Here is a 24,286-nt window from a genome sequence, read left to right as displayed (position 1 = left end):
AACGCCAGGGACGTTCTAAATAACTTCTGAGAGTCGAACACTGAGCCCTCGTTGAAAGCCATCAAACTCCAACCAGAGAGTTCCATGTCTCACAATCCGTGGCATCACTTCAAGACCTTCTATAAATCAACTTCAACACATGTGGGTGTCTGTTCTTAAGTTTTTGTTCCCATAGTTACCAATGTACTTTACCACAGAAGAGAACAGCAGGTGGCAAGACACAGAACAAAATCACCATTCTTTCAACATATGAAGAGTTGGGAAGTTTCAAATTAAGGTTTTACTGCAAAATGTTTACAGACAGTAACCAAGACAAACACTATCAGATTAGAAAACTCTAATATCCTTCCATACATTTCATCCTGAGTCAACAATAAATTCAACATCCGGTAGGATGATCAATTTCCAGCCCTCCATCAGATGATGCCATGGGATTGCACAATCTGGTGCACCAATAGTTATGTCTTTGTAATTTGAAATTCTCCTTAGGTCCCCTTTATACCTTCCCGTGTACTTTCTACAGGGAAAAGGTGAAGAGGCCCAGCACACTGTATACAAGATAGATTTCTCCAAATAAAATTAGCTTTGTGGGATAGAAACAGTACAAAACAACCACCGACAGTCTGTTCAACTGAAACAAAAATTGACTTGAAGGCAGCTATCAAAACTCTCACAGCTTGCAAGTAATAACTTCTCCATTGTCAACTCAAATAGAGGGCAAAATGACTGGCATTGAATGCGCTGTAAATACCAAGGAGCTGCTTTGCATAAATAAGTTTTGTGACTCTTTCTATAATAAAATCAGACACTGTGGTTCTGTGTGCTGTCCATTGCCTTCTGCTTCTCCTCAGGCAGAGGAACAAAGGTAATGTCCTTCACGTGCCCAGTGCTACAGGCTCACATCCTGTCACGTGTCTGACAGCAGGGCAGGAATCAAAACTTATCAGCTAAATTGTACCTGCTCCTGAAACCCTCTGCCACTGACTAGCTCACCTCCCTGGGGCTCACCAGCCTGTTTATAACACAGAGATAACAACCACTCCTTTGGCTCTCAGAGATATCAACCATTCCTTTGGTTCTCCCTTTCATCCCCCTTCTCCCAAGCTTCTATTGAACACCAGAGGAAAAGGAACACTGAGAAAGTTGTTTGAACCAAGCTGGTTTAACCTGATTTTTTTCACCACACAGGTTTGGAATAAACAACATTTACAATCCTTATTATTTCAGTCTTAGATCTTTTTCTAATTTGGAGATTGGAAGAACTGAAGTGTTTTGGTGGCCTATTTTCTTATAGACCCCTAAATCATCTTGGCTGTTTGAGGTTTTCAGGGTACACACATTCTTCCAAGAAAATCTGTGTTATGTAAGATGGGAAGATGCTTGTGTTTAGCAGAGAAGGGGGAAAGGCAGTAATGAAAGAAGGTGAAGACAGTTTCAAATAGATCTTGGGGTCATAGAAAGCCTTTAGAAGTAAAGCTGAGCTACCAACCAGACTGAACTAGTCCTGAGTTCTCAACCACTTCAGTGAGAAGAACAGTCCACAGCACCACAACCCCAGCTCCACACACTAGGAGCCTCTGCGGCACTTCTATTTCCTGCAGTGTTTTATAAACAAGTGTTCAAACTTCTGACGAACAATCTGAAAATGAGGAAAAGACCATTGGCTGGACCACTTTGTTTAAACAAAAACACTTCAGTAAGTAGTTTACACTGTGTGCAGGTGACAAAATCTGGAGGTGCTGCAGTGACAGCTGCAGACACACAGATGTGTTTGCTGCTGGAATTCCTGCTACTTCTTTTCAGATCACTAAAAGAAAAATGTAAAAATCCCTTGGCTCGCTGCTCCCTTTTGTCCCTCCAAGTTTTATAACTGAGAAGTCAAACTCTGTGTTATATGTTGCTGTACAATTGCTCTCATTGTATCATTACAAACTACAAGAGCCCGCAGGCAGCAGTGAACGCTGCCTTAGTAGAGTGAGTGCATGGCTCTGGCAGTGCCTCACCTGCAGCCAGAGGTGTTTCCCAAGTGTAGGAATTCTGTGCAGCCTTTCTGCACATTCTGTGTAGGAATTCTGTGAGGCAAACACCCACCTGCCCTTGGGAACTGGACACCTTAGGGCAGGCAGATCTGCCAGGTGTCCTAGGAAGGAGCTGTGTTTGAAGTACGATCCTGGAGATCATTTCCCTTCCCTGTGGCTGTAGTTCGTCCCTCACAATACTTTCCCTGTCTTTTCTAGTTAGTTTTGGCGACTCCTCCAGTGAGGTGCTAAACCTCAGTTACTCCAGCGGGTCTGGTTATCTCAGATGCATCCAAGCAACAGAGACACAGCTCACAAAGATTAATGTTAAATTACCTCAGATCCCTTTCTGTTTCTCCACGCGATCTTTTTTTCTCCCCGTAAAAATAGAAATGCCTTAATATTCTTGCTTGAGTGCAGCCCAGCGCAGTTGCTTTATTCCGTGTTTCTGCTGTTAGTAGTGGAGGGAGCCTGCTCACAGCTCCCTGCTCCTGGTCCTGTTACTGCTTTTGACATATTTCCACCCTGCAGCCCATTGTCTGCAAAGCTCTGCTGCCTCTGAGAATCCGGTGTCAGCACTGTGGGAGAGCTGTGGCAAAGGCACAAAACAACCACAAGCAGAAGAGAATCATGGCTGCCTGGAGTACATGGCTTGTCCCTACGAACAGATAACAACCTGCTTCAGGGTGATTCACATCTTTGGTGTGTGCTGGGGACAAGATATGAGATATCCAAGGCAGGAATGGAGCCAAGAAAGAAATTAATCATTTCATTTTTCAGCAGACAGCACTCTGACACATATGACAAAATCTCCTGAGCTAATTCTCTCCCAAAATCAAAACTTGCAATTCATTCAGTCACAACTGTGACATGGATTTCTGAGCACAGACACAGTTCTCAGACAGTTGAGCCATGAAAAACGCACAGTGGGGTGGAATCGATTACTAATTAGTAATAGAAGACACATATGCTTACATCCATAGAAAACAGCTGTGCTGCACTCTGCTCCATTGTCCCACATAAATTGGAAAAGATAAATGCATTGCTCTGTGCAGGCACAAAGTAGATGAGGCATTCATGCTTTGTTAAACTTTCCAGACACTCGAGGGTGTTTGAAATTATGATGCATGTTAAATTTAAGCAGATTTATTATCCACGTGTTCCGAATGTAATGAACACTTCACTGCCTCACATTTCCTACTTTAAAAATAGCAGATTTTCTAGACTGAACACACACGTGTGTCTTGTGTAGGTCTAACACAAAACTTTCAGTCTAACAGATGCTCTGAAGCAGCAATTAATGTCTAATTTTAAACAAGTCCCTATGTTTAGTGGGAAATGTTTAAAATTAGTATGTAATTGTGTAAAGTGCCCACAAGAGCAGGTACAATAAAAGACTTCCATAACAATAGTGGAGAAGTGCTGGGTCTTTTTAAGCCAAAGGAATTTGAAGTACTTTACATCAGAAGTTCTTAAATAAAAAAGTTTAATCGTGAAAATTGTACCCAACACACTCAGATCACTCCACCTGTTGCCAAAATGAGGACAAAACGATTTGCACTCTAAGGCCTGATAATTAGATGGTTGCAACTCTAATACATTTGAGTTTGGATAAACATTGTCCAAACTTTGTTTGCCCATGCAAGATTGAAACAGAGGATGAAGATGCAGCAATACAAGAAGATCAGTATAGACTGTGAAAATTATTGTTCACTATTTGCACTAATTAGGACTCTGGGTACTCCTTAAGAGGAACTAACTCACCTTTTTGCACAGTAAAAAGGTTTCTCAAACCAGACCTTTTCGTAGTGTACTTTGTATTTTGTAATTAGAACAAACTCCCGTAGCAGATAACAAGATTTCTGTGTCAGGTTTTCGGTGTGTAGAGAAATCAAAAATGAGATATCCAAGTTCTACGTGAAATTTTCAGGCTTGATCTTTTACTTCCCAGCACTCTCCTTATGCAATGCTTTCATTTAGACTACCCTGAGTACTGGTGCAGAATTAATCAGGTCAGCAAAGGGGCTGCCAGCCACGATTACTGCACCTTTAAATACTTCTTTTCACCGTCAGTTCAACTGTTACTCTTCTATTTTTAAATCGGTTTCAAACTCAAGACCCACGGGCAGGGGGCAAATCCTTCCCCAAAAATGCCATGGACAAGAGGCCAACACCAACCTCAGGTCTTGAGGTTATTCCCCTTTTTCCTATGGCTTGTTTACTGGATTGTTAAGCATTCTGGCAGCAAATGGAAGGGGGTGGGGAAGAAGACGAGCTGCCACGTTTCTAAAATTAGCATCTTCTGTCTCCGAGAAGCCTGTGGAGATTTAAAAAAATTAGGTTTCTCTGCAAGATGCAGAGAGATGTGGAATTTAAACCGCGTTACACAGCTAAAATCCCGAGCACTGTTTCATACCTGCAAGCTAGTTCACCTACCTTCCCTTTCATCCCCCTTCTCCCAGCTGTCAGTCAGAGACTATTACAAAATACCTAGTCCATTTTATGGTAAAAAGGAGTTGCATTCATGTGCCCTGTCATCCCCAGGCAGCTCCACGACATCTTCTGCCCAAGGCTCTCCCTGGAGTCCCAGACTCGTTCCCTGTTCCAGGTCGCTCCTGCTGGGCTCTCACACAGCCTCTGGGGGGGCTGCAAGCCCCTGCTCACTGATTTTCTCCCCTCAGCTGTGGTTTTTTTGGTGCTCAGGTACCAGGTAATGCCCTGCTCAGGGAGTGTGTTGTGTCCTTCTCTGGGATGTAAATATTCCTCGCTGCAGGGAGCTGCTGTGCCACCTTTGAGTGCAGATAGAGCCAGGATTGCTCCAGTTCCTGAGCTCAGTTGTACAGACGTGGTGGTTTTAACACAAACACTGCCGTGAGAACACCATGGAAAGTGACATTTTGATCTTTGCTGTTTATTAATAAAACCCAACAGTGAAAGAACTGACTGTGCCTCAGTTCCTTCAGTGCCACCATTGCCATTTGTTCTGCACAAAAATATCAGTTACAACAGACCTGTGCTGAAAAGTCCTAACCCAGAATACTGGGCTTTCACAGATGGGCTTTAAGTTAGAAATGGAAGAGACTCAAGAATAAAACTCAAGTTTCTTTCCAAGAACCACTAAGGGTGCCAAAGTCTTCCTTTGGATCACCTCGTGAAGGAACCAAAGACTCAGCCATGACACAAATGGAGGCTGGCACAGGCGGAATTAAAACATATGGGACTGGAAGGGTCTGTTCCAAAAGTCTCTTTTCTTCTTTTAGCAATTATATTTATTCTACTCCTATTACAAGCCACAGTTCATGTCTTATGACAACTATATTTGCATAGATTTCTTTCAGGTGTTGGAAGTATCAGTGGGGCAGAGTTGCAGCAGAGAATTGTAAAAAGAAATGGGAAGTTCTTCTTTCAGGATTTCTACAAAGGAAAGTTCCCAAAATAATTCATGTATTTTGAATCAACATGTTTTGGTTCATCAAAATAGTTACTGGCTTAAAAAGCACATGAGATAGTATATGGTACATGTTACCTATATATATGTATTATAGATTAGATGTACCTGGTAGTATGTAGTATAGATTAAATATATATAAATTGAGATGAGATGAGATGATTTAAAACAATGAAAAAATCTGCATGTTTTGTTCTAAATCTGTAAAAAATAGGTTTGTTTGAACCTTCTGTGAAATACTTTTTCCTTTTTAATCTGACATGAAAAACAAATCTAAAAAAATTCTATTCTACAAAGCATTTCCCATTTGGTGAAGCTCCACAGATCCAAAGTAAGTGATTTCATTCAAGTTGCCCAAGTCACCTCTAGTTGTTTAGTATAAAAGATTTCTGGACCTGAGTCTTGCTGTTAAAAGATGGGCTTTTCAAGTACTTCCTGACTGGAGACAGAAAAATCCCATAAACCTGACCCAAAATCCAGCAGACCAAATAAGAGGGTTCAAGAGACACAAGTTGAGGCCTTGTCACATCCCAGGGCTGTCCTACAAACAGCACAGAGATGCTGCAGTCCCTGCCTTAGCACGGGAGATTGCTGCAAGTCAATTCTCTGCACATATCTCTGCCTGTCACTGCTAAATTACAATTACAGTCACCCCTTTGAGCTATTTGCCACTGATTAAATGAAAGCACAGAACTCAGTTTATCTGATTAGCCAGTCTGAGCAGCAAAAAAATTAACCTGCAAGCAGCAGCTTCATTGTTCTTAGTGAAGATATCTTAGCACGGATACCCTGTGCCCACTTTATGTTTGCTCTGCCCTCTCAGGCACGGCCCTTGGATATTCTCAGGGTCAGAATTTTCACTCAAAGTTAATTTTACTCCCAGGTGCCCAAAGGCCCCAGTGCCTGAAACACTCCTGTCTCTCTTTAAGGGAAACCCCTGCCCCCTCCAGCACAGGGAATTCAGCCTGTCCTCACTGTCCACAGGCCACGGTTTGTTCATCCTTGTCATAAATTATGGATGCCCCCCCATACGCATCTGTTACTCAAATCACCAGTTAATAATGTATGAATAAATGAAGAGACTGCTCTGAGGGGAGAGAACTGTGGGGGACTAAACTTTGAATTCTCCGCTACAGCAGCAAGCATCAAAGCTGTACTGCCAGGCTTGACCTCAGCTGGGTTTTATTTTTTAAGAGGGTTAGAACTAGCCTCTTATGAACATGAATGGCTGAACAGCAGGGGGATGGCATGAAAGCTGGCCCAGAAACACGGGGAAAGAACGAAACACCAAATGAAAAGCTTGCCAGGAGCACATGGGTATCAAAGGTCTTTGCTATCTTGTGTCAGTCTGAACTGGGACTGAAGGTCACGAGTAAATTGATAATTCTCACCAGAAATATGTTGTTAATTCTCACTAACAGAGTTCTCAGTCAGGGGAACTGATGCCATTTGAAAATACAAAATGAGAAAAAAGGTGAAGAAGGGCTGCTGAAGAAGTTTCTAAGTTTATAATAAGCTTGTGCATCACACGCTCCAGAACCGTAACTTGTGGCCAAGCGCTGCTGGCTCTCAAGCTGGAAACATCACCGTGTGCTGAGGTGCCCCAGCTGGAAACAGCGCTCGGTGTGGCCTCAGAAGCGGCGCTCGGGAGGGGACAGTCGCCTCCCCCACGGCCGCGGTTATCCCTCGCTGCCGCCGGGATGCGCTGCGGGCGCACGGAGCGCGCTCCGCGGCACCGAGAGCTCCGGGATGCGGCAGCGCTGGGACCGGCCCCGAGCGGCGCAGCCAGTGCCCAGGGCAGGAGGGGAAACCCAGAGCAGCACGAGCAGCGGCTGTTCGACCCTCACAGAAACTGCAAACAGACCTGCAAATACCCCACCGCCTAGAAGGGCGCAAGAATTCAGCGCACAGCGTGAACTGCGAGTCTTAGACACAAAAAGCTGTGCCAATCCAGGCAGTGTCTTCCAGGGACTTGGCCGAGCCTCCTCACTTCTCACAAGTAAGTGCATCTCATCCATCGAGATAAGCATCACCTGTTCAGGTGCTGGAGATGGATAGAACAGCTATTTCTCTGCAATAAAGATGAATGGCACAGTCTGTCACTGCATTGTCTCTTGTCCCTAAATTACCTGCTTATGCTGCACCTTTCACAACAAAAAGGAAGCACGGAATCTTCACAACCCCCTCACAATTCTAACTTTCATTATTGCTTTAAACTTTTTTCTGACCAAGGTAGGAAGTCTGCGCATCTTGCATGGTACTTGCAGTCAGTTCACAACTTTGCTGAGGAGCAAACAGCAAACTGCTCAGAGCGCAGCCTGTCCAGCCACCTGAACTCAGGGCAAGAAAGCAAATCAGGCTCTGAACCAGACAGTAAAGAGCTCAGAGACTCTCTGGTGATAGTTATTGGCAAAGTCTCTCCGATATCACAGCCACATTTACAGGACGTCACAACCACGATTCGCTGTGCAGAGAATCCAGACTTTATCCCTACAATGTCTGTAAGAAGCTTGAATCTAATATCTGGTACTTGTGCTATTAAAAAACCTCTTCCAGCTGAGGATTAATCATCTCAGTAGGACTGTGCAAATGCATGTGAGATGAGTGGGGAAGGTTATATAAAGCCCACAGAGAGAAGAAAAACGCAGAATAGAACTGAGGACCTGGCTTACACAGCACCTGAATGCCTGCAGGTGCTTCTAACAGTGAGATGCATTCCGAATGCTGACTGTAATTTACTTGTCAGTCATTTACTTGATTAATTATCTCCTCCAAATGGCTCATCACCCAGGGTACCTGAAGTGTTACAACCGTCATTAGAGATGCAGTAGCGTGATCCTGAAGCAGACACAGACCGAGGAACAGCCCCCTCTGCACAAACACACTTTGCCATGAGACATGCACCTGACAAATGCGTGTACAGAGCCCCAGGAGCACACAACACTGCAGAACCATCTGAGAACTGCACGTGGGAATGGCTTTAATGAACGATGTACCACAGGGAAAGATAAGACGACTGCACAATCAAACCTGATCAGCATAATCCTCACCAGCAGAACTCCTGTATAATCACTGAGCGAAGGCAGGAACATCAGCATTGTGTGGCAGCAGAAATCATTCTATACACACAGTGGTGAGTAATGACATTAAGAAATGATGGGCAGGGTTTAGCACAGTGCATTGTGGTGGAGTTTGTTGTTTAAAAGCCAACCTTCCATTCCTCCATCAGTAAACTTTGCAAGGCACACTCAAATGCAATGTCTACAGCTACTGAAACTGCTCTGGAGTAAACAGTTCATTCAGAGAATTGGGAATTGCTCTGTCCTTAGCATTATGGTTTCTCCGAAGCAATATATGTTTCGTTTGCTGTAAGTGGAATGGATTTTCATTTACTAAGCTGTCTTTGTATTTATCTAGATACTATGGCCATAATTAATAAAACATGCCTTCTTAAAGATGAAAGATCTTTTGAAATGACAGTGAGCTGGTAATATCTAAAAAATACTGTCCTCTAACAAACAGGGTCAAACGGCTGAATATCTCTGAGCAAGTGAGGAAAAGGAAGAGTAATGTGATGTTATGAAAGTACCACTGAACAACAACTGAGCCCATAAGCACGAGTACAATTTATCTTCTAGCAAAAAATTCTAGTGGATGCAGTAAAAAGAATAAATCCACCTACTGTGTTTCTGCGATGGGCTTCCTAAATCCATCGTCTTGTAGAGATAAGAGTGTTTTTCTCAATTGCCTACGTTAGGAAGTAAAAATTCTCTGCATTTTCCCTCCGTCTTGCTCCCTCTTCTGCAAGTCTCTCTCTGTGTCCGTGTGAGAAGGCAGTTTGAATTTCATCCCGTTTATTAGCTCAGGCACTGAGGAATCACTGTCGGGTTTGTGATGCACAGGCTCCTTTCCTCTACACAACACCGAGGAAGCGGGGGAGAGAGGAGAGGTAGGATTTTATCTAAACTACTTTTTGCTGGAGCAATTAACTCTTCGCTGACTGACAGCTCCTTCCTGCTGTGTCTCGTGTCAGTCGACACTGAAATGTTTGCTCCTCCAAGGCAACAGGGGATTCTCTCTGACAGCTGTTTAATGCTCATGTTCCTTCTTTTAAGGTTTCCTCTGCTTTTCTCTTCCACTGCTTAACTGGGAACTACAGTCAGACACCACCACAGCCATGATTTCCTACAACCACACGAGCTGCCCCTGTTCAATTATGCCAGAGGGGCTAAGGGTCACAAATCCTATGAAACTTTTTAAGTTTACTTTGTTCCCCAGTCCCTACAGCTTCGAAAACTTACAGAGGTCTCTAATAGGGATTTATTCTCCTCCAACTAATGCTTGCTGCTTCTTCAGGTAGAGCATTTAACACCTCTAACCCTGAACATCCAAAACTGAACAGAATTATTTGCAAGGAAACCAAATTCACTGCTGCTAGAAGAATGAAGTGTGGATGCACCTGTGTACACCGCCTTCATCCCCAAACACTTCAATTTTCAAGGTAACAGAACAGAATCCTGTTCATTCCTCTGCAGTGAATTTTCAGTTGGGCAAGAACAAATGATCTTGCTTCACTTTCTCAACCACCTGTTCTAAAAAAGAAACACAGCTTAGTAACATCACCCCACAGCCAGTTCCACACTCAGCCAGGTCTGCAAAGGTTTCCCCAAGTTTAGTGTTTTCCTGGGAGAACTATTATATATATAAAAATATATGAACATATGTATACATGTATGTATGTACATACAGAACTCTGTAGATATTTGCATCTCTTGAGAGAGTTTTAACTTTTTAATCCCTGCCCACAGTAAAACCTCTCTGATGCAAATTTTTACTCAAGAGCTCTATGAGAAAAACGAGTCAAATTAACTAGATTTTCCTCACTAACCATTTTCCTCCAGAGAACAGCAGGCAGGATTAAGCACAAACCCTTTTTTTCCTCTACTTCAAACAGCACTTTGTAGTCCATCTATTCCTTTTTTCTGCTGGTAAATGAGGACAAAACCTGTTCTGCAATCGTGGATCTGAATGCTAGTGCTTTTAACATATTTCTATTTTCATATTTAATTCTAGCAAATGAGCATTTTGAACTTTCATTAAGCTTCATTTCTTGATGTTTGAGCATTATCTTGACAGCAGCCCAGCTCCTGCATCTGCCACTATTCCAAAGACTTGCCTGGTGCCGGAGCACACTTCCATGGAATGACTTTCCTCTGAGTTTCACTGACGGTCCCACACATTCTAAGTACCTGCACACATCAACACACAGTTCATTCACTGTGACACAAACCTCAAGCTTTTTCTTCCCTAGGTCCAATCACAAATCCCGCTGGCCTAGTGGGAATCAACATCCCCCACTTTCAGTTCAGTGAGAAAGACACCAGTTAAGGGGATTAGAGCCGTCTCTAAACAGGTTCAAAATCTTTTGTCTTTTTCACTGAGCCAATTACCTGGAACTTCAGCATTCCACCAGGGAAAAAGATTATTACTTCAGGGAAATATCAGTGGTTCTGATATTGTCAAAAATAATCTCACTCACTCTTCTCTAAACTATTCACAGCTCTTCTATTTTGTGCAGAGCATTTTTGGCATAAAAGGGCCATAATAGAACAGCTTCTTTTCACAGTGGCTACACAGGCTTAACTCATGGTTTGTACTTCTGAGATCATGAGCTCAGGAATATTCTCGTTTCTTCTCTACAGATCCAGCAACAAAGCTGAAGGATCCTGGATTTGCCTGGGAGATGGCAGCAGCCACGCATCGACTGCTTCCTCATAGTTTGATAACTGTAGAAAACCACGATGGTTTGCTTCAGAAGACAACTGGAGTTATTTGTTCTCTCGAGAAACAAAGCATTCCTCTCTCTGATGAAGCATTTAACCTCAGATCAAACTGACAGATAAGATTCTGATGCGAAGATAAATTGAAAACTGCTTGGAGATGAAGGGCATTGAAATGTTTGGGGAGGTGAGGAATACCAAAAGCCAGGGAGGTTCACAGTGTCACAGTCAGAGGCTGCCTGGATTTTAAAAAACGTTTTACCAAACTCCAAATGCAAACCAAAGCCAGTCATGCTGTAAGACACAGGGGCTAGTAGTCACTCGGCTGTACCTGCATTCTCTGGCTTTCAGGGGAATTAAGTTTGCCAGAACTCTCAGCAGATACAAATAATTTGCTTGTGAGAAAGTGTAAGAGGGAGAGACTCAGCTCTTGTTTACAGAGCCTCCCAGAGCAGCATCCCCCTGAGTGGCTTTGACTGACAGGCTTATTCACAGCTAATGGCAGCATCTCCAGAACTTCCCACAGATAATGCCAATATCGTTGCACACCGTTAAAAAATATTGGATTTCCTCCCCTCCCATCTCTGACAACACACAGGCTGAGAACTCATATGAATGAATGAAAGGAACATATTTTTCCTCTCGCAGCATTATAAAGACCTTATTTTTAATTGCACCAGCCCTGGTTCAGTCAATCCAGAAGCTGGTTTACTACCTCTAAATAGACTGTACTTACTCTAACCATCTGACTGAGCATGATTTTTACCTATTTCGCTGTTATTAGGTACAAACCAGGGTAACTTCTTTGCTACCAGGTACATCCATCAGAAGCTTTTATTCTGCCTTGCAAGGAGCAGTGGTTTCAAGCAGTAGTTACCCTGGTTAATAACCCCCAAGGGACGCCAGGTACAAAAGCTCCGGGAACAGCGGCTCTCAGCTAGTTCTGAGGCAGCCGAAACTTCCCGGCCCTGGGTTCTGGCAGGGTGGAGAGTGTGTGACCACGAGCACACGTTCACCCAGTAGATGGCAACCACGATACAGCCCAGTGCATGAGCGATGTCCTGAAGCGGAAGTGGAGCGCACTCGGTGCTGTTTATTCTGCTGGATTTGTCCCATTTCCCACCAAACACGCCCAAAATCTGTACAGGCAGCAGCAGATGCATGAGATAGGGCAGGAACACTTGAGGGGGCAGAGGAGAAGAAAGAAGAAACAGATGGTAATATTCAGGTGATTCAGTTTCTAATCCAGAAAAAAACACTGATTCTGCAACAGAGTCCAGTCAGTGCCTTTTATCTCGTTTTCCCCAGTTAACTTTTACAGGAGAAGCAGAGCTGCCACATAAATTGAGTATCCAGGTAATGCTCCCCTTTTTGTTACAGCCTCATGATTCACTAGCACAGAGCAAAGAAAGGTGAGGCCAAACTGCAATATTCCTTCAGACCACAGAGAAGGACCAACAAAGCAGAGCTCCGTCAGAAGCATCTTTGTGGTGCTCATTGCTTTTTGTGTCAGATTTACAACCTTCTGAACATTTATCCTAACAGACCTCCACTGAGACAAAGACAGCTGGTTATTAGTATTTCCCGATTCTAAAAGAAAATCACCACCAAGGGCAGAGGCTGTGTGAGCTGGAGACAAAGCAGATGCCTGCCTGCTCTAGAGCAGGTGTCAATTCGCTGGTATTTAGGCTCCTGCCTTCCAAAAGATTGCAGCAGGAATGTCTGAGCCTGAATAGGAGTTAGGAGACTAAACACCTTTAGGCATCTTGGCACAGAGCCTCCAAAAATTACATTACAATGCACTTTACCAAAACAACAGGCAAACAAAAATCCCAACCAAAAAAAAAAAAACTGAGAAAGAAGTTAATCTAGAAAGTATTCGAGATTTTCATTACCTGTTGAATCCATTTGGGCTAAGTGGCAAGGCTTGAAAAGTTCACTTGATTTAAACTAAAATCATTGAAGAAACAAATATACATTCCAATATACATTTCTCAGAGACAGGAAAAAGGAATCTGAGTCACATCAGCTGAAAGACAAGACACTTAAGCAGAGTCATAATGAAGTTCAAGGTCCTGGGCTCCAGCGGTTCATTCTGGACCCCTAAGCCTGAGCTCAGCCCTTTGCTGGCAGCCAGGAGCCAGACATCCTCCAGGTACCTTGTGCCATACACGATTCCCAAGTCCCTGTCCTCCATCAGGAGCAGGAGATGTATTTATGGAGTGTGAATGAATGGACAGAGCTGAGAGCCGCCCTTGGGTGCCAAGCCCCAGCCAAGGTTATCTCTGCTCGCAGTGATCTCAAGACACTTCCTCGTCCTTTACAAGGCACTCTGCTTCACAGAAAGGGACAATTTCTTATAATTTTGTCATCTCTTAATGTGATATAAAAATGCTCAAAGACTGAACCCTTTCAAACAATTTTCATTCTAGGATTTGAACAGTATCAAAGAATTCTACATGAGCCTGGATGTCTGGAACCAGCCTTTTTCACAAACTGAAAATTGATTTGGTTTCACTGGTCTATCAGTCCTCAGATCTACTCCAGGCCACCACCAGCCAAAATTAAAAACCTCCAAGGTTCAGACTCCTTTGTGGTTTACAGATTGCATGTTGCAGAACAGTTCCCAAGCAGCAGCTGATATCAGCACCCACTCTTGTCACTCTCTAGATCTTACCAGAGTTATTTCAGTTCTGAATTGCTGAGGTTGGACATTATTATTATTTGTATTTCAGAACACGTGAAAAAGACCTAAACACGACTGAGAAGTGTCTGTTGTGCAAGAACACCAGTTCCCATTAATAATCAGAATAAGAGACAACATAAGGATGAAATGAAGTTACAAAAAGAGCCAAAGAAGGAGGCAGGAACAGAATCAGAACTAGAATCTGGACCTGCTGAGCAGCCCAGTATTGTGTCCTTAGATTCATATCTTCATTACAGCAGTCTGTGGAATCATTAACATAAATTAGTATAAGCTGACCTTGCCAACAAAGGAAACAATTGTGCATTCTGCAAACCTCACTTGTGCATTTCTGCCTCTGCAGCAAAAGGGAGGACAAACAGCAGCTCTCAGTGCTCATTACACTGCAGCCTTGTCCTCCATTCAGGAAGGAGAAAAGGTGTTGAAAACATAACTCTCAGCTGAGACTGTGCAAAACCTTCAGGATTTGGTGTCACAATTCTGTAGCACAAATATCTATGTCACACCAAACTGAGGAGAGTGACATGTTTGAGTTCAGTCATTAAAGGGATAACAGTGTGTCTGTTCAGATTGGACTCAAACTGCACCAACAAAACCCAAACCAGATCCCATTCTTCCCTCAGTCCCCTGTACATGCAGAAAAAGCAGAACTGCAGCATCAGGTCAGGTTTTATTTTTAGCTGATGGGCAGTTTCAGAGAAATCTAACTTTAATTGAAGCTCCTGTCAGACAGCTGGTGCCAATTCACAAAATATCACCTGCCTGTCTGTTCTTCAGCTCAGCTTGTGCCACGGAGTGGTTTGGGAGGGACCTCTGGAGATGGCCCAGCCCAAGCCCTGCCATGACAGCAGCTGCTCACAGCCGGGCAGATGGTGGAGCCCCAGCTGAAGGCCAGCTCAAGTGCTTCTCCAGGCTAATCTGATGTACCACATATCTCAGCAAACAGGATTTTGCATGTCTGTGCACAGCACTCTTTCATCAGATTACAAGGGAAAAGTGAGTCTAGACATGCCAGAGCATATTTGAAAAATAGAGGATTACTGAATTTGCCATATCCCTCCTTGATTCTGGACTCTCCCAGTGCTGCTGTAATGAGGACTAATGACATTATATATAACCAAATTACGTAAAAGTTAATTGCATTCCACTCAGATTTCCTTTTTACACAGCAATCTGCTTCCTGATCCATGTACAGCCTACACAGAAAAGTGGAGATTTTCCTGCAAAAAAGCAACAGGTTTTGAAACGTGTCTTAGCTGATGAAACATCAGAAAGCTGCACGAGAGTGCCAAGAGTTCCAAGCCACTAAAGATGAGTAAGCACAAAAGGAGATTGCAGGTAACTGTGATACTGTGGGGCCAAATGATCAAGTTGAGGGGCACTTAATTAACTTCATGGAGTTATTGGAACCAGTGGTTTAACTCTCCAGCTCTATCCTTTCCTAAGTTTTCTGGCACATAAACTCGCCCAAATAAGAAAAGAGAAGGGTTGCATTCGGCAGCCTGGGCCTGACAGAGCTGAAATGTTCTTTCTGAAGGCACAGGCTGCTCCAGGCAGCAGCTCAGCGCTGTCACTGTCACATCTGTGCAGGTGGCTCAGGCTCTACCACAGTGCAGAGGTAAAACCAGATCAGAGCCGCATTTCAACGGAGCCATGGAAGGAGTTAATGAGGGTGTCAAGGCCAGGCTCAAGTGGGTGTTCCGAGCCTGCAAAGGGATTCCTCAGCCCAGACCAGCTTTTGTTTAGGTCCAGACCCACTTGCACTGGAATGCTGGAAGTGCAGCCCAGGCACAAAGCAGACTTTCTCTCCCTCCAGCTATTTCTGCCTTTCCTTTGCACTTTGTCCTATGTTTGCACACTGACAGAGCTTCACTTACAGGAAGATGTAATGCACATCCAGGAGTCATCACCCTACAAATAAAAAATGAGTTCCTTAACAGTCAGTTCGTGTGATCTAGCAGCAACTGGAATAGATCATCTCACTCCTGTGGTGCCAGAACACACAAGTGATGCAATACACCCATTTCACATCTAAATTTCTGCACTTTACTTTTTCAAAGTCCTTGCAAATCAATATAAGGAAAGAAGCACACTTAGATAATGTTAATGCCTTGATGGCTCTTCTAGGAAAAGTAACATCAGTAAATGTGTAAGAAAGATAAGAACTAGGATAATGACAATCAATCATGGATTAATTATTTCATCGACAGGCTATTTTTAATACACCTACAATACAAATATATTCAGCTAGTAAAAAATATACTGATCAGCACAAATTGTAAGCCAACAGAAAGCAAAACTGATCTCCCAATTGCTGGATATTTAACCAAAATTACAAAATTAGGTCCTGTGAAAACCCAGCCAAAACTTTTAGTGCTGTCTACTTCATGATTGTACAGACTAAATTAAATACATTTCAAGCAAATGAGTCCTGTGTTGAATAAATGAAGTTTTGATTTAAATATTAAGCTAAATAATCTTTTTAAAATTTATTTTAAATGCAAAAACCCCAGCCCCTCCTCCCTCAGATGTCTTCCATAGCACAAATTCATCTGCCACAGACATCAGTTACACAATTCCCTCCCTCCTACCCAATCTCCAGTCTACACTTGATGTGCACAATCACATCTGTAATCTCCAGAGCTTCCTAAGAGAAGAGCTCATTTTCCCCTGCGCGAGCTGTCAACACTGAAAAAAGAACAACAGCCAACAATAGTTATTCTTTGAGCTCTGCATCTCCCAGCTCAGTTCAGACAACTCCATGGCACAGAGCCACAACCTGAGGCACTATAAATCCCAGCTTCATCAACTTCAAGAAAGATTTTCCAGAAGCACTGGAAAGAATCAAGGAAAAACGTTGCAATCTCTTGACAGTCTTATCCCAGGATACTAATTGAAATTTTTTACAAGTTTTACAAATTCAGCACATGAAGGTCTCTCTTCACAGGACTGAAACCTCACAGACTGTACAAGCAAGGCCAGAAGAAAGATTGATTCAAAGTTATCCTCAGTGTACAGGGAAATGGTTGTTTTGGGGATTTTTTAATACACTTTGCCCAAACTCTGGTCACAAGATCAACTACACAGGAAAAAAAGGACTGAGGAATATACAAGCATAGTTCCTTCAAATTTAAGGAAAACCAGTGATCCCATAAGAAATATGAATACAATAAAAGTAAATTTGGAGAAGAAAAGAGTGCATTTTCAATACCGAACTATGACATGAAATGATGGCACCTTCCACTCACCCACTGTGAGGATGTTTGCAGAGAGGAAATGGCAGCAGTTTCCTTCATGGAGAATGGATTCTTCTCTTTGTGTCAAATCCCCTGCTACAGTTTTTGGAGAGGTCAGAGCCATCTCAAGCTTTCAGAGCAGCCCAGCAGCAGCGCTTGCTCCAAGTCAAACAAAGCACTTCAGTGCAGATATCTGCAGAAAGTTTCAGTCAAGCAATGGAAGTATCTGAGAAAAAGCAACAATTTCAGGATGTTGCCGCTTTGCTTGCTTTGGAAGGGCCAGTGAGTGCCTTCTCTGGAATTCCACATTCAGGAGACTGTCCTGGTTTAATTCTTTTGACACATATTCCACTCATTGAACAAGAGAGTTTGCAGTATCAGTGTGCAGAAAGAACCACGGAGCTCAGTCTTGACAGGACGGATGTGAGGGCCCTTCCCAGGAGCACAGGACTTACAAACCTTCCATTTATCTTCCCAGTGTTTCTTGCATGTGGCCACCCTGGAGAAGACATTTTTTTAAATAGTGGAAGTTACTTTAACTGTGAGATATTTACTACAGGAACACACTTAGGTGGCCTACGATGAACTGACCTCAGCAGACAGAAGGCACCAAAACTCTTCCTTCCCTCGCCCCAGGATTTTCCACAGACAGACTGTGGAAAGCTCCATTTTTTTGCCAGCAGCAACTTCTCCAGAAGCCAAAGTACTCATGCTGGGGTTAATTGTTTTATACACACAAACACACACAGATACAATATGTACACATAACACTTACCTCAGTCATTCTGCACAACAAGTGCATGTGCTGGGTACACTCCCAAAGGACTCTGCCTGATGATGGCTCCTCCATTATCTTCCATCTCTAACCCTTAAAGCTCTTTGCTCCTCTGACCTGTTGTCAGCTGTCTCCATTCTGTATCTCTGTCATTGTCTGGCATTCCCTTTCCCTTTTCTTACCCACTGGATACAGAAGACTCACCTTTCCAAAACTTTCAGAGGATACCTTCCTCAGAGAAAGAAGGTCAAAGAAGCTCCGTCCAAAACAGCAATCACAGCAGACAGAAACCTGGGATCTTAGTGCTGGTAACTGTTTGAATCTCTGGGAGTCTCCTTCAGTTTGTAATTACAAGTTGAGCTCTGAAACATTGCCCTAACATGTTTTGTTGTGAAAGCACAGATCCAGTTTGACATTATTATAAAGCGAGAGGGCAGTGGAGCTCACTATTAATTACAGTGATTAGAAATAGAGGAGGGGGTTTGAGGCATTTGTAGCAAAAAAAAAAAAAAAAAAAAAAAAAAAAGGAGTAAGAGAATGCCCTGCTAGAGCATCTGCCTGTTTGAAGCTGTACCTCACTCCTTGTCTTTGGTCCCTCATTCAGCTCCTTTGGGAAGTCACTTCCTCCCTGCCATTATCTTTTCACCAAGCCCCACCTTCTCCATTCTCGTGCTGCTAAAACCTCCTCTGTTCAGAGGGAGCATCAGTCAGTGAAGTAACACCCTTACGTGGAGCCAAATGCACAGCAACTTAATCTAAGGGACAGCAGTGCTTGGCCATATTTATCCTGTAAAAAGTCAGTATCATTACAATAATTTGTTTCCACACTTAAATGAGAAATAACTCACAGGGGATCCTGTGGCTCTGCTATAGTTATGGGCATCTCAGATAGCGACATTCATTTGGCAAAGAAATCTTTATTATATCAAAACCCAAATTATAAACTTAGGGCAGATTTCAAAAGCTGACTGGATTGAGAGGAGAGGAAGGTAATAGATTATCAAAGATACATCCTGTGGCCCCCAAATACCCATTCTTGTACATGCTGTCAGCTGTCCCTGTAATTGTATCCCTTCATCGTTCCCTGACATACAGAATTAGGTAAAAGAATACAGAGCAAACATTCTGCTTTAGACTGAGAGAAGTCAACTCTTACATTTCCAGGTATTCATTTAATACATTTCATGTCTTCATTTTGTGCATCCCAAAATAAATGGTTTTTTCCTTTAAGTTAATCCTTCAATTGATACCAAAAACACACTTACATACACAGAGCTGACTTGTTTTATTTAAAATGGAACCCAAAGGAGATGTTGGAAGACATGTCAGGATTTAAATCAACTTGTCCTGTGAAAAAGCCAAAAGTGCACCCAACAGCATTTCTGGAGCTGCTCAATCGCGTCTTCTGGGCAGGTACTTCTGCAGATGACAGGCACCGCCTCAATTATCATCTCCTTTGGTCATCTGGGCAACTCCTGACCACAATTTTATAGCCACTAGCCACAAAGTGCAATTTCTGGTACCTGTGCACTGAATGTTTGACCCTGGGATGAATCCAGGAAGCCACAGCTCAGAGGACAGAAGAAACTGTTTTAACATCAAGACAAGATCAGCCCATTTCCTTTGCAGAAAGCTCAACTGGTGGGTAGTTACTTTGTAGACTCTCTCACCTCTTTGCTTCGGGGCTTTTTTGAAAGGCCATTTCCTTTGTAGGAAGTTCAATCACTGTGACTCATTAGACACCAAAGAACATATCCATGAGGGTGAGAAAGACTGAACGGGCACGGGTGTACCTGCTGGTGCCAGAGCAGCATCATCCTAGTGAAAGCAGATGAGCTTTACATTGATGTGGCTCGTTAAATATTTTATTGTCTCGAGTTATGTCAAATTCGTGTTCTTTATGCTTCGTTATGATCTGAAAGTGAAGCTACTTTGAGGCAGCTGATCTCTGAATGTCTTCACTTTCCATGCTAAAGATGTTCTTCCTGCACTCAGTCCCACCTTTTACAGCTTCCTACAGGTCCTCAGAGTTCCGTTCCTGCCCTCCCTCTCCTCAGCATACCTGTGTTGGTAAAAAATAAAAGCCGAGGCCCTCTTCCCCATAAATCCTACACAGCCGATGGAAAAGTACACAGCGAATCCCTAAAAATACAGATTGGTATCTCAGAACAACATCCAGGGGCCAGATTTCCTATTAAAGTAAATGAAAGAAGCTCAGTTGGCTTTCCTGGAAAATTCGTTGGGAAGGTTGTATGATGGAAAATATCGGTTTCACTGTCTGGAAACACCTCACCTCTGTTACAGTAGGAACCAGGGTGGCTCTGAGAACAGCACTGCTCATTGACAGAAGACATCAAACAGCCAAAAGAGAGCAACTGTATCTGTTCAGACCACATGAACAAGATTTAAACTGTCAGCTCAGGCTAAGAGCCCTACCTAAGATTATTGTGTGAGGCTCTGTATTCCCTTGGAAAAAAAGGACTTAAAACCCTAGAGGCAGGATCTGTATCACTTACAGACAATAAAAGCTGTGTACAGCATTAACAATTCTCTAGCCATTTTTATATCACTGTAGTATTTAGAGCTTAACCCCACAAGACCTGCTTTTGTTCAGGGAGGTTTTGTGTGGCATCCACAGAACTCAGACAAGCTCTGATATCCTCCCAGGACAGATACACTGATACCACGGATGAAGCACACCAAAACCAAGGCATCACTTAAACCTGAATAGTTTGATCAGGAAGATCAGATCAATGGATAAAAGATCAAAGTGCCATCAAATGGGAAGAAGAAAAAATAATCTTTTAAAGCATTTAAAAGTGAGAGCTGGGATTTGCTTTTAAGCTGCAGTGTGGTTGCCTCTGCCACGCTGCTCATTTGGAGGAATGCAGCTCCATTCAGCGGGGAATGGCAGGGAGATAACCTGCACGCCCAGGCACGTCAGCGCACAGCCGGCGCTGCTCCCGCGGAGAGGAGGCTGCTCCAGCCCTGTGGAACAAGGGCTGAGCCCACACCTTGGGTGTGATCCCGCATTCTTCTTCCCAAAAGACGGGGAGCACTCACAGCACCGGCGTGCCGTAGAGTCCCGTGCAAACAACTCGGTTGGAAAGGAGAAAGTGAAGAAAAGGCAGTCAAGAGGACGTCAGAATACCTTTGTGGCAGGCTGGTGTGTTCACCTTCACCCAGAACAGAGTCATCCCACTTAAAAGGAATACTTCACATTTGTCAGCTTTTCCTCACCCGCCCCTCACAGCCTGAGCTGGAGCTGCACATGCAGGAGGCCTGCATTTTTGTCGGGTGATGTAACTGAATATTCCTTATGCAAGTAAGCAGACTTATTATTAAATCCAAATTATTTATTTCAGGTTTGTACGGGCCACGTCATACGACTTCAGCGTTCACTTTATGAAACAAAATGTGAAATTTGTAACAATATCTGTCTATGGAGATAGACTTGTTTGTAATGCCCTGCCTTATTTAACCTGAATTGCCAGGACCCCTCTCGGTTTCACCATCATTCCTTGTCACCAGGCAGTTCCCAGACCTGTCTGAAGTGACAATGGAAACACAGCAGCCTCTTGCTTCTGAAGAACATTTGCATTTTGCATTAGCAAGGGAGAACTGGCAATTTCTATTAGGAGGCAAAAGGAACTAATTAAGCAAAGCTCTAAATCTCATCCAATAGCTTGGCTCAAAAGAACTTTGAAAATAAAAGTTTCATACTCTAGACCACAAAAAACAAAGAGCCTCAGAGAAGAAATGAGGGGAGGAAGATCTCCTTGTTAGGAGACAGACGGGAAGTGAGGAGTGCTGGAAAAGGCACTCCTTTTCTGCTGCACTCGGGAATTTGTGAGTCATACTGAGGAGAGACCACGGGCTCCAATGCCACTCGTAATCAGATCTATCATTCTAATCATGTTCATGCTGCCAGTTGTGCTGGCAGTCTTGGTCACTCTCCAGAAGTCTGATATTTTTAAATTTTTTTCTTCAATTTCATGTAAATGAGCAGGAATTTCTTTTAAGAAAAACATCCTTAATCACACTGCTTTAATTCTGCACAGCAGCTTTTTGCTGCACTGATGAATCTCTTGGATATTAAGGAATAATTTATGCTGGGGGAGTTACAGAAAAAGTGGCAACTTGTGTTCCCCTTTCACAAGTCAGTGGCAAACATCAGCTTGCTCCTGAGGGTGCCTGGTAGGGCCAAACACAAGAGCCCAAGCACAGACAGACAGACACTAAGAGAATGTTGCAAACAAGAAAAACACGCTTGTGCTTGGCAACTTCAAGAGGACGCTGAAGTTTTTTTGTTGGGTTTTTTTTTTCCCAAAACCTATTTCTTAAATGATGAATCTCCTTCTCTGTTAGAAGGAATGGGTCTGGGAATTGGGAACACCCAATCCACCCTCATTTTTGTCAAACTGAGGGCAGTGACGTGCACACATGGGAATTACAAGGCAGCAAGTCTTTAGGGCCTGATCCAATAAATATCAAAGTACAGCTCTGCTTCCCTCTCCACCTTATCATGGACTTTAGTACTTGGTTAGTCAATAAATAACATTACTTCAATAACCTCATTTCACTCAGTCTAAACCCACAGGAGGGGAAGAAGTGGGATAGGTCACTTTATACTGTAGGAGACAAAAACCTGTTAAGCTGTTTAAACAGAAAATATTTCACGTAGTCCTTGCAGCAATCCCACTAAATAATACCATTGCAACTCATCCCAAAGTTGTGTTTTTGAGGTTCTCTTCTGCAGGCTATAGAACTTCTTCCAGGCACCTCAATTGCAGCTGCCATTGTTTCCTCAGGCTCCATTCCCTACCTTTTTTTTTTTCTTCTTCTTTTTTAATTTTTTTAATTAAATAAAACCCAAATTACATGTTTTCAGCTAAGGGCAGAGGAAACTTCCAGAGAATCCGTTCCAGCATCTAAGGGCAGTAGGAAATCTGGATTAACAAGGTGTAGTGAAGGGCGGGGGGATATGTTGAATGGGAGAAGAGGCAGGGAGGAGCTTTTTTAAAGTTGTCTTACAGTAACTAATCCTGCAAGGAGACCTGAGAGGAGACATCCTCTGAACACCAGACTGAACACAAAAAGTGCTACTGCAAGTTTCTGCATAACGGCCCCTGGCAAACCCCTCAGGGAATGGGAACTACAGAGCTTGTGCAGCACTTTCAGTCTCTCCCAGGAATGTTAACACGGGAAGATCCAGCCCTCACTTTCCCACCTGGTCTCCCTCGTCATGTCTGAGGCAATCCAGAGCTCCCTGACAACTATTAAGATGTCAGACGATTCTACAGGAGTCATTCCCTAATTAAATGGAAACAAGTGAGGCTGCGATGAGCAATAAAAAACGTGGGCCAAGATCAGAACCAGGTACACCAAAATCAGCCTCTCAAGTCTCTCATGCTGCGTTTGTGATGCAAATGGCTCTGAAATCCTAACTCAGGTCATGCTTATCTTGATGTCTGCACCCAAAATTTCTCTCAGGACTGCACAGTCTCCTGCAAAAGCAAAAGATAGCAAAGAGCAGGAAGGAAGCTGAGAACTCTGTCTCAGCATGTGCAAAGGTTTGTCACAGCCTGCACTGTGCGGGTTCCTATCCAATGACTCTGCTGGGCAGCTACGTGAGCTGAGGGGAAGCGTTCCACCCCCACAAAGTGAAGGCAGATTAAACAATGAACAAGAAGTTTGGAAATTTCCTACAGATTTAGAGTCTGTAGAGTCTGTGGAGAGCAGAATTTCAGTGACTTGCAGCAAAATCTGGGCTGAGGAGTTGCACACAGTGGCCATGGATAGCTGTCCCCCCAGAACAGGCCTTGGCTCATGACGTGCAGGGTTTTCCTTCTCTGCCAGCTGGGCCTGGATAAATGGTCAGTACCTACTGCTAGTGTCACAGCTGCCAGCAGGAACTGTCACAAGTCATGGACACAAGGTTTGCCATCATCCAGCGAGGCCAGAGGTAACAATGGAAGCAGAGGTAAACTCACAAAGGAGGTCAAGACAGTGGAAGTCAAAGAAGAAGATTCAGGCATAACACTAGAAAATCTATTTCAGTATTAAGATCAGATCAATTTCAGCTTATCATGGGAAGAAGTGGGTCATTTCAAAGATAACTAAGGCAGAATTGAGATATCTGGGTGCATGAAAATTGTATTGCAGTAAATTCAGAGGATCTTTAGTAACTTCAAGACTATCTTTGCCGAAAGATCTCTTCAGCCTCATCCTCTAACCCACTCAGATTCATTTATACAGTAATTTTCTCAGCTCTGGACAAATTAGCAAGAACAAATTCCAGTGATATTCACAAGTACGTTGTCCC

General features: G+C 43.3%; 1 protein-coding gene across 1 annotated transcript in view; it reads right to left on the bottom strand.

Annotated features, from left to right (window-relative positions):
- The window catches only part of PLCH2 (phospholipase C eta 2), a 65,200-nt gene extending 47,890 nt beyond the window's left edge, over positions 1–17,310 (bottom strand). Inside the window, exon 1 of the mRNA XM_066203065.1 lies at positions 17,199–17,310. Coding sequence (XP_066059162.1) covers positions 17,199–17,310 — 112 coding nt within the window. The remainder of the gene's footprint in view (positions 1–17,198) is intronic.
- Positions 17,311–24,286: the final 6,976 nt, after the last annotated feature.

The sequence above is a fragment of the Chamaea fasciata genome, unplaced genomic scaffold (assembly GCF_029207755.1).
Source record: "Chamaea fasciata isolate MVZ Bird 193981 ecotype frontalis unplaced genomic scaffold, bChaFas1.0.hap1 SCAF_23, whole genome shotgun sequence".
NCBI lineage: Eukaryota > Metazoa > Chordata > Aves > Passeriformes > Sylviidae > Chamaea > Chamaea fasciata.
This window is presented reverse-complemented; position numbering and strand designations above follow the sequence as displayed.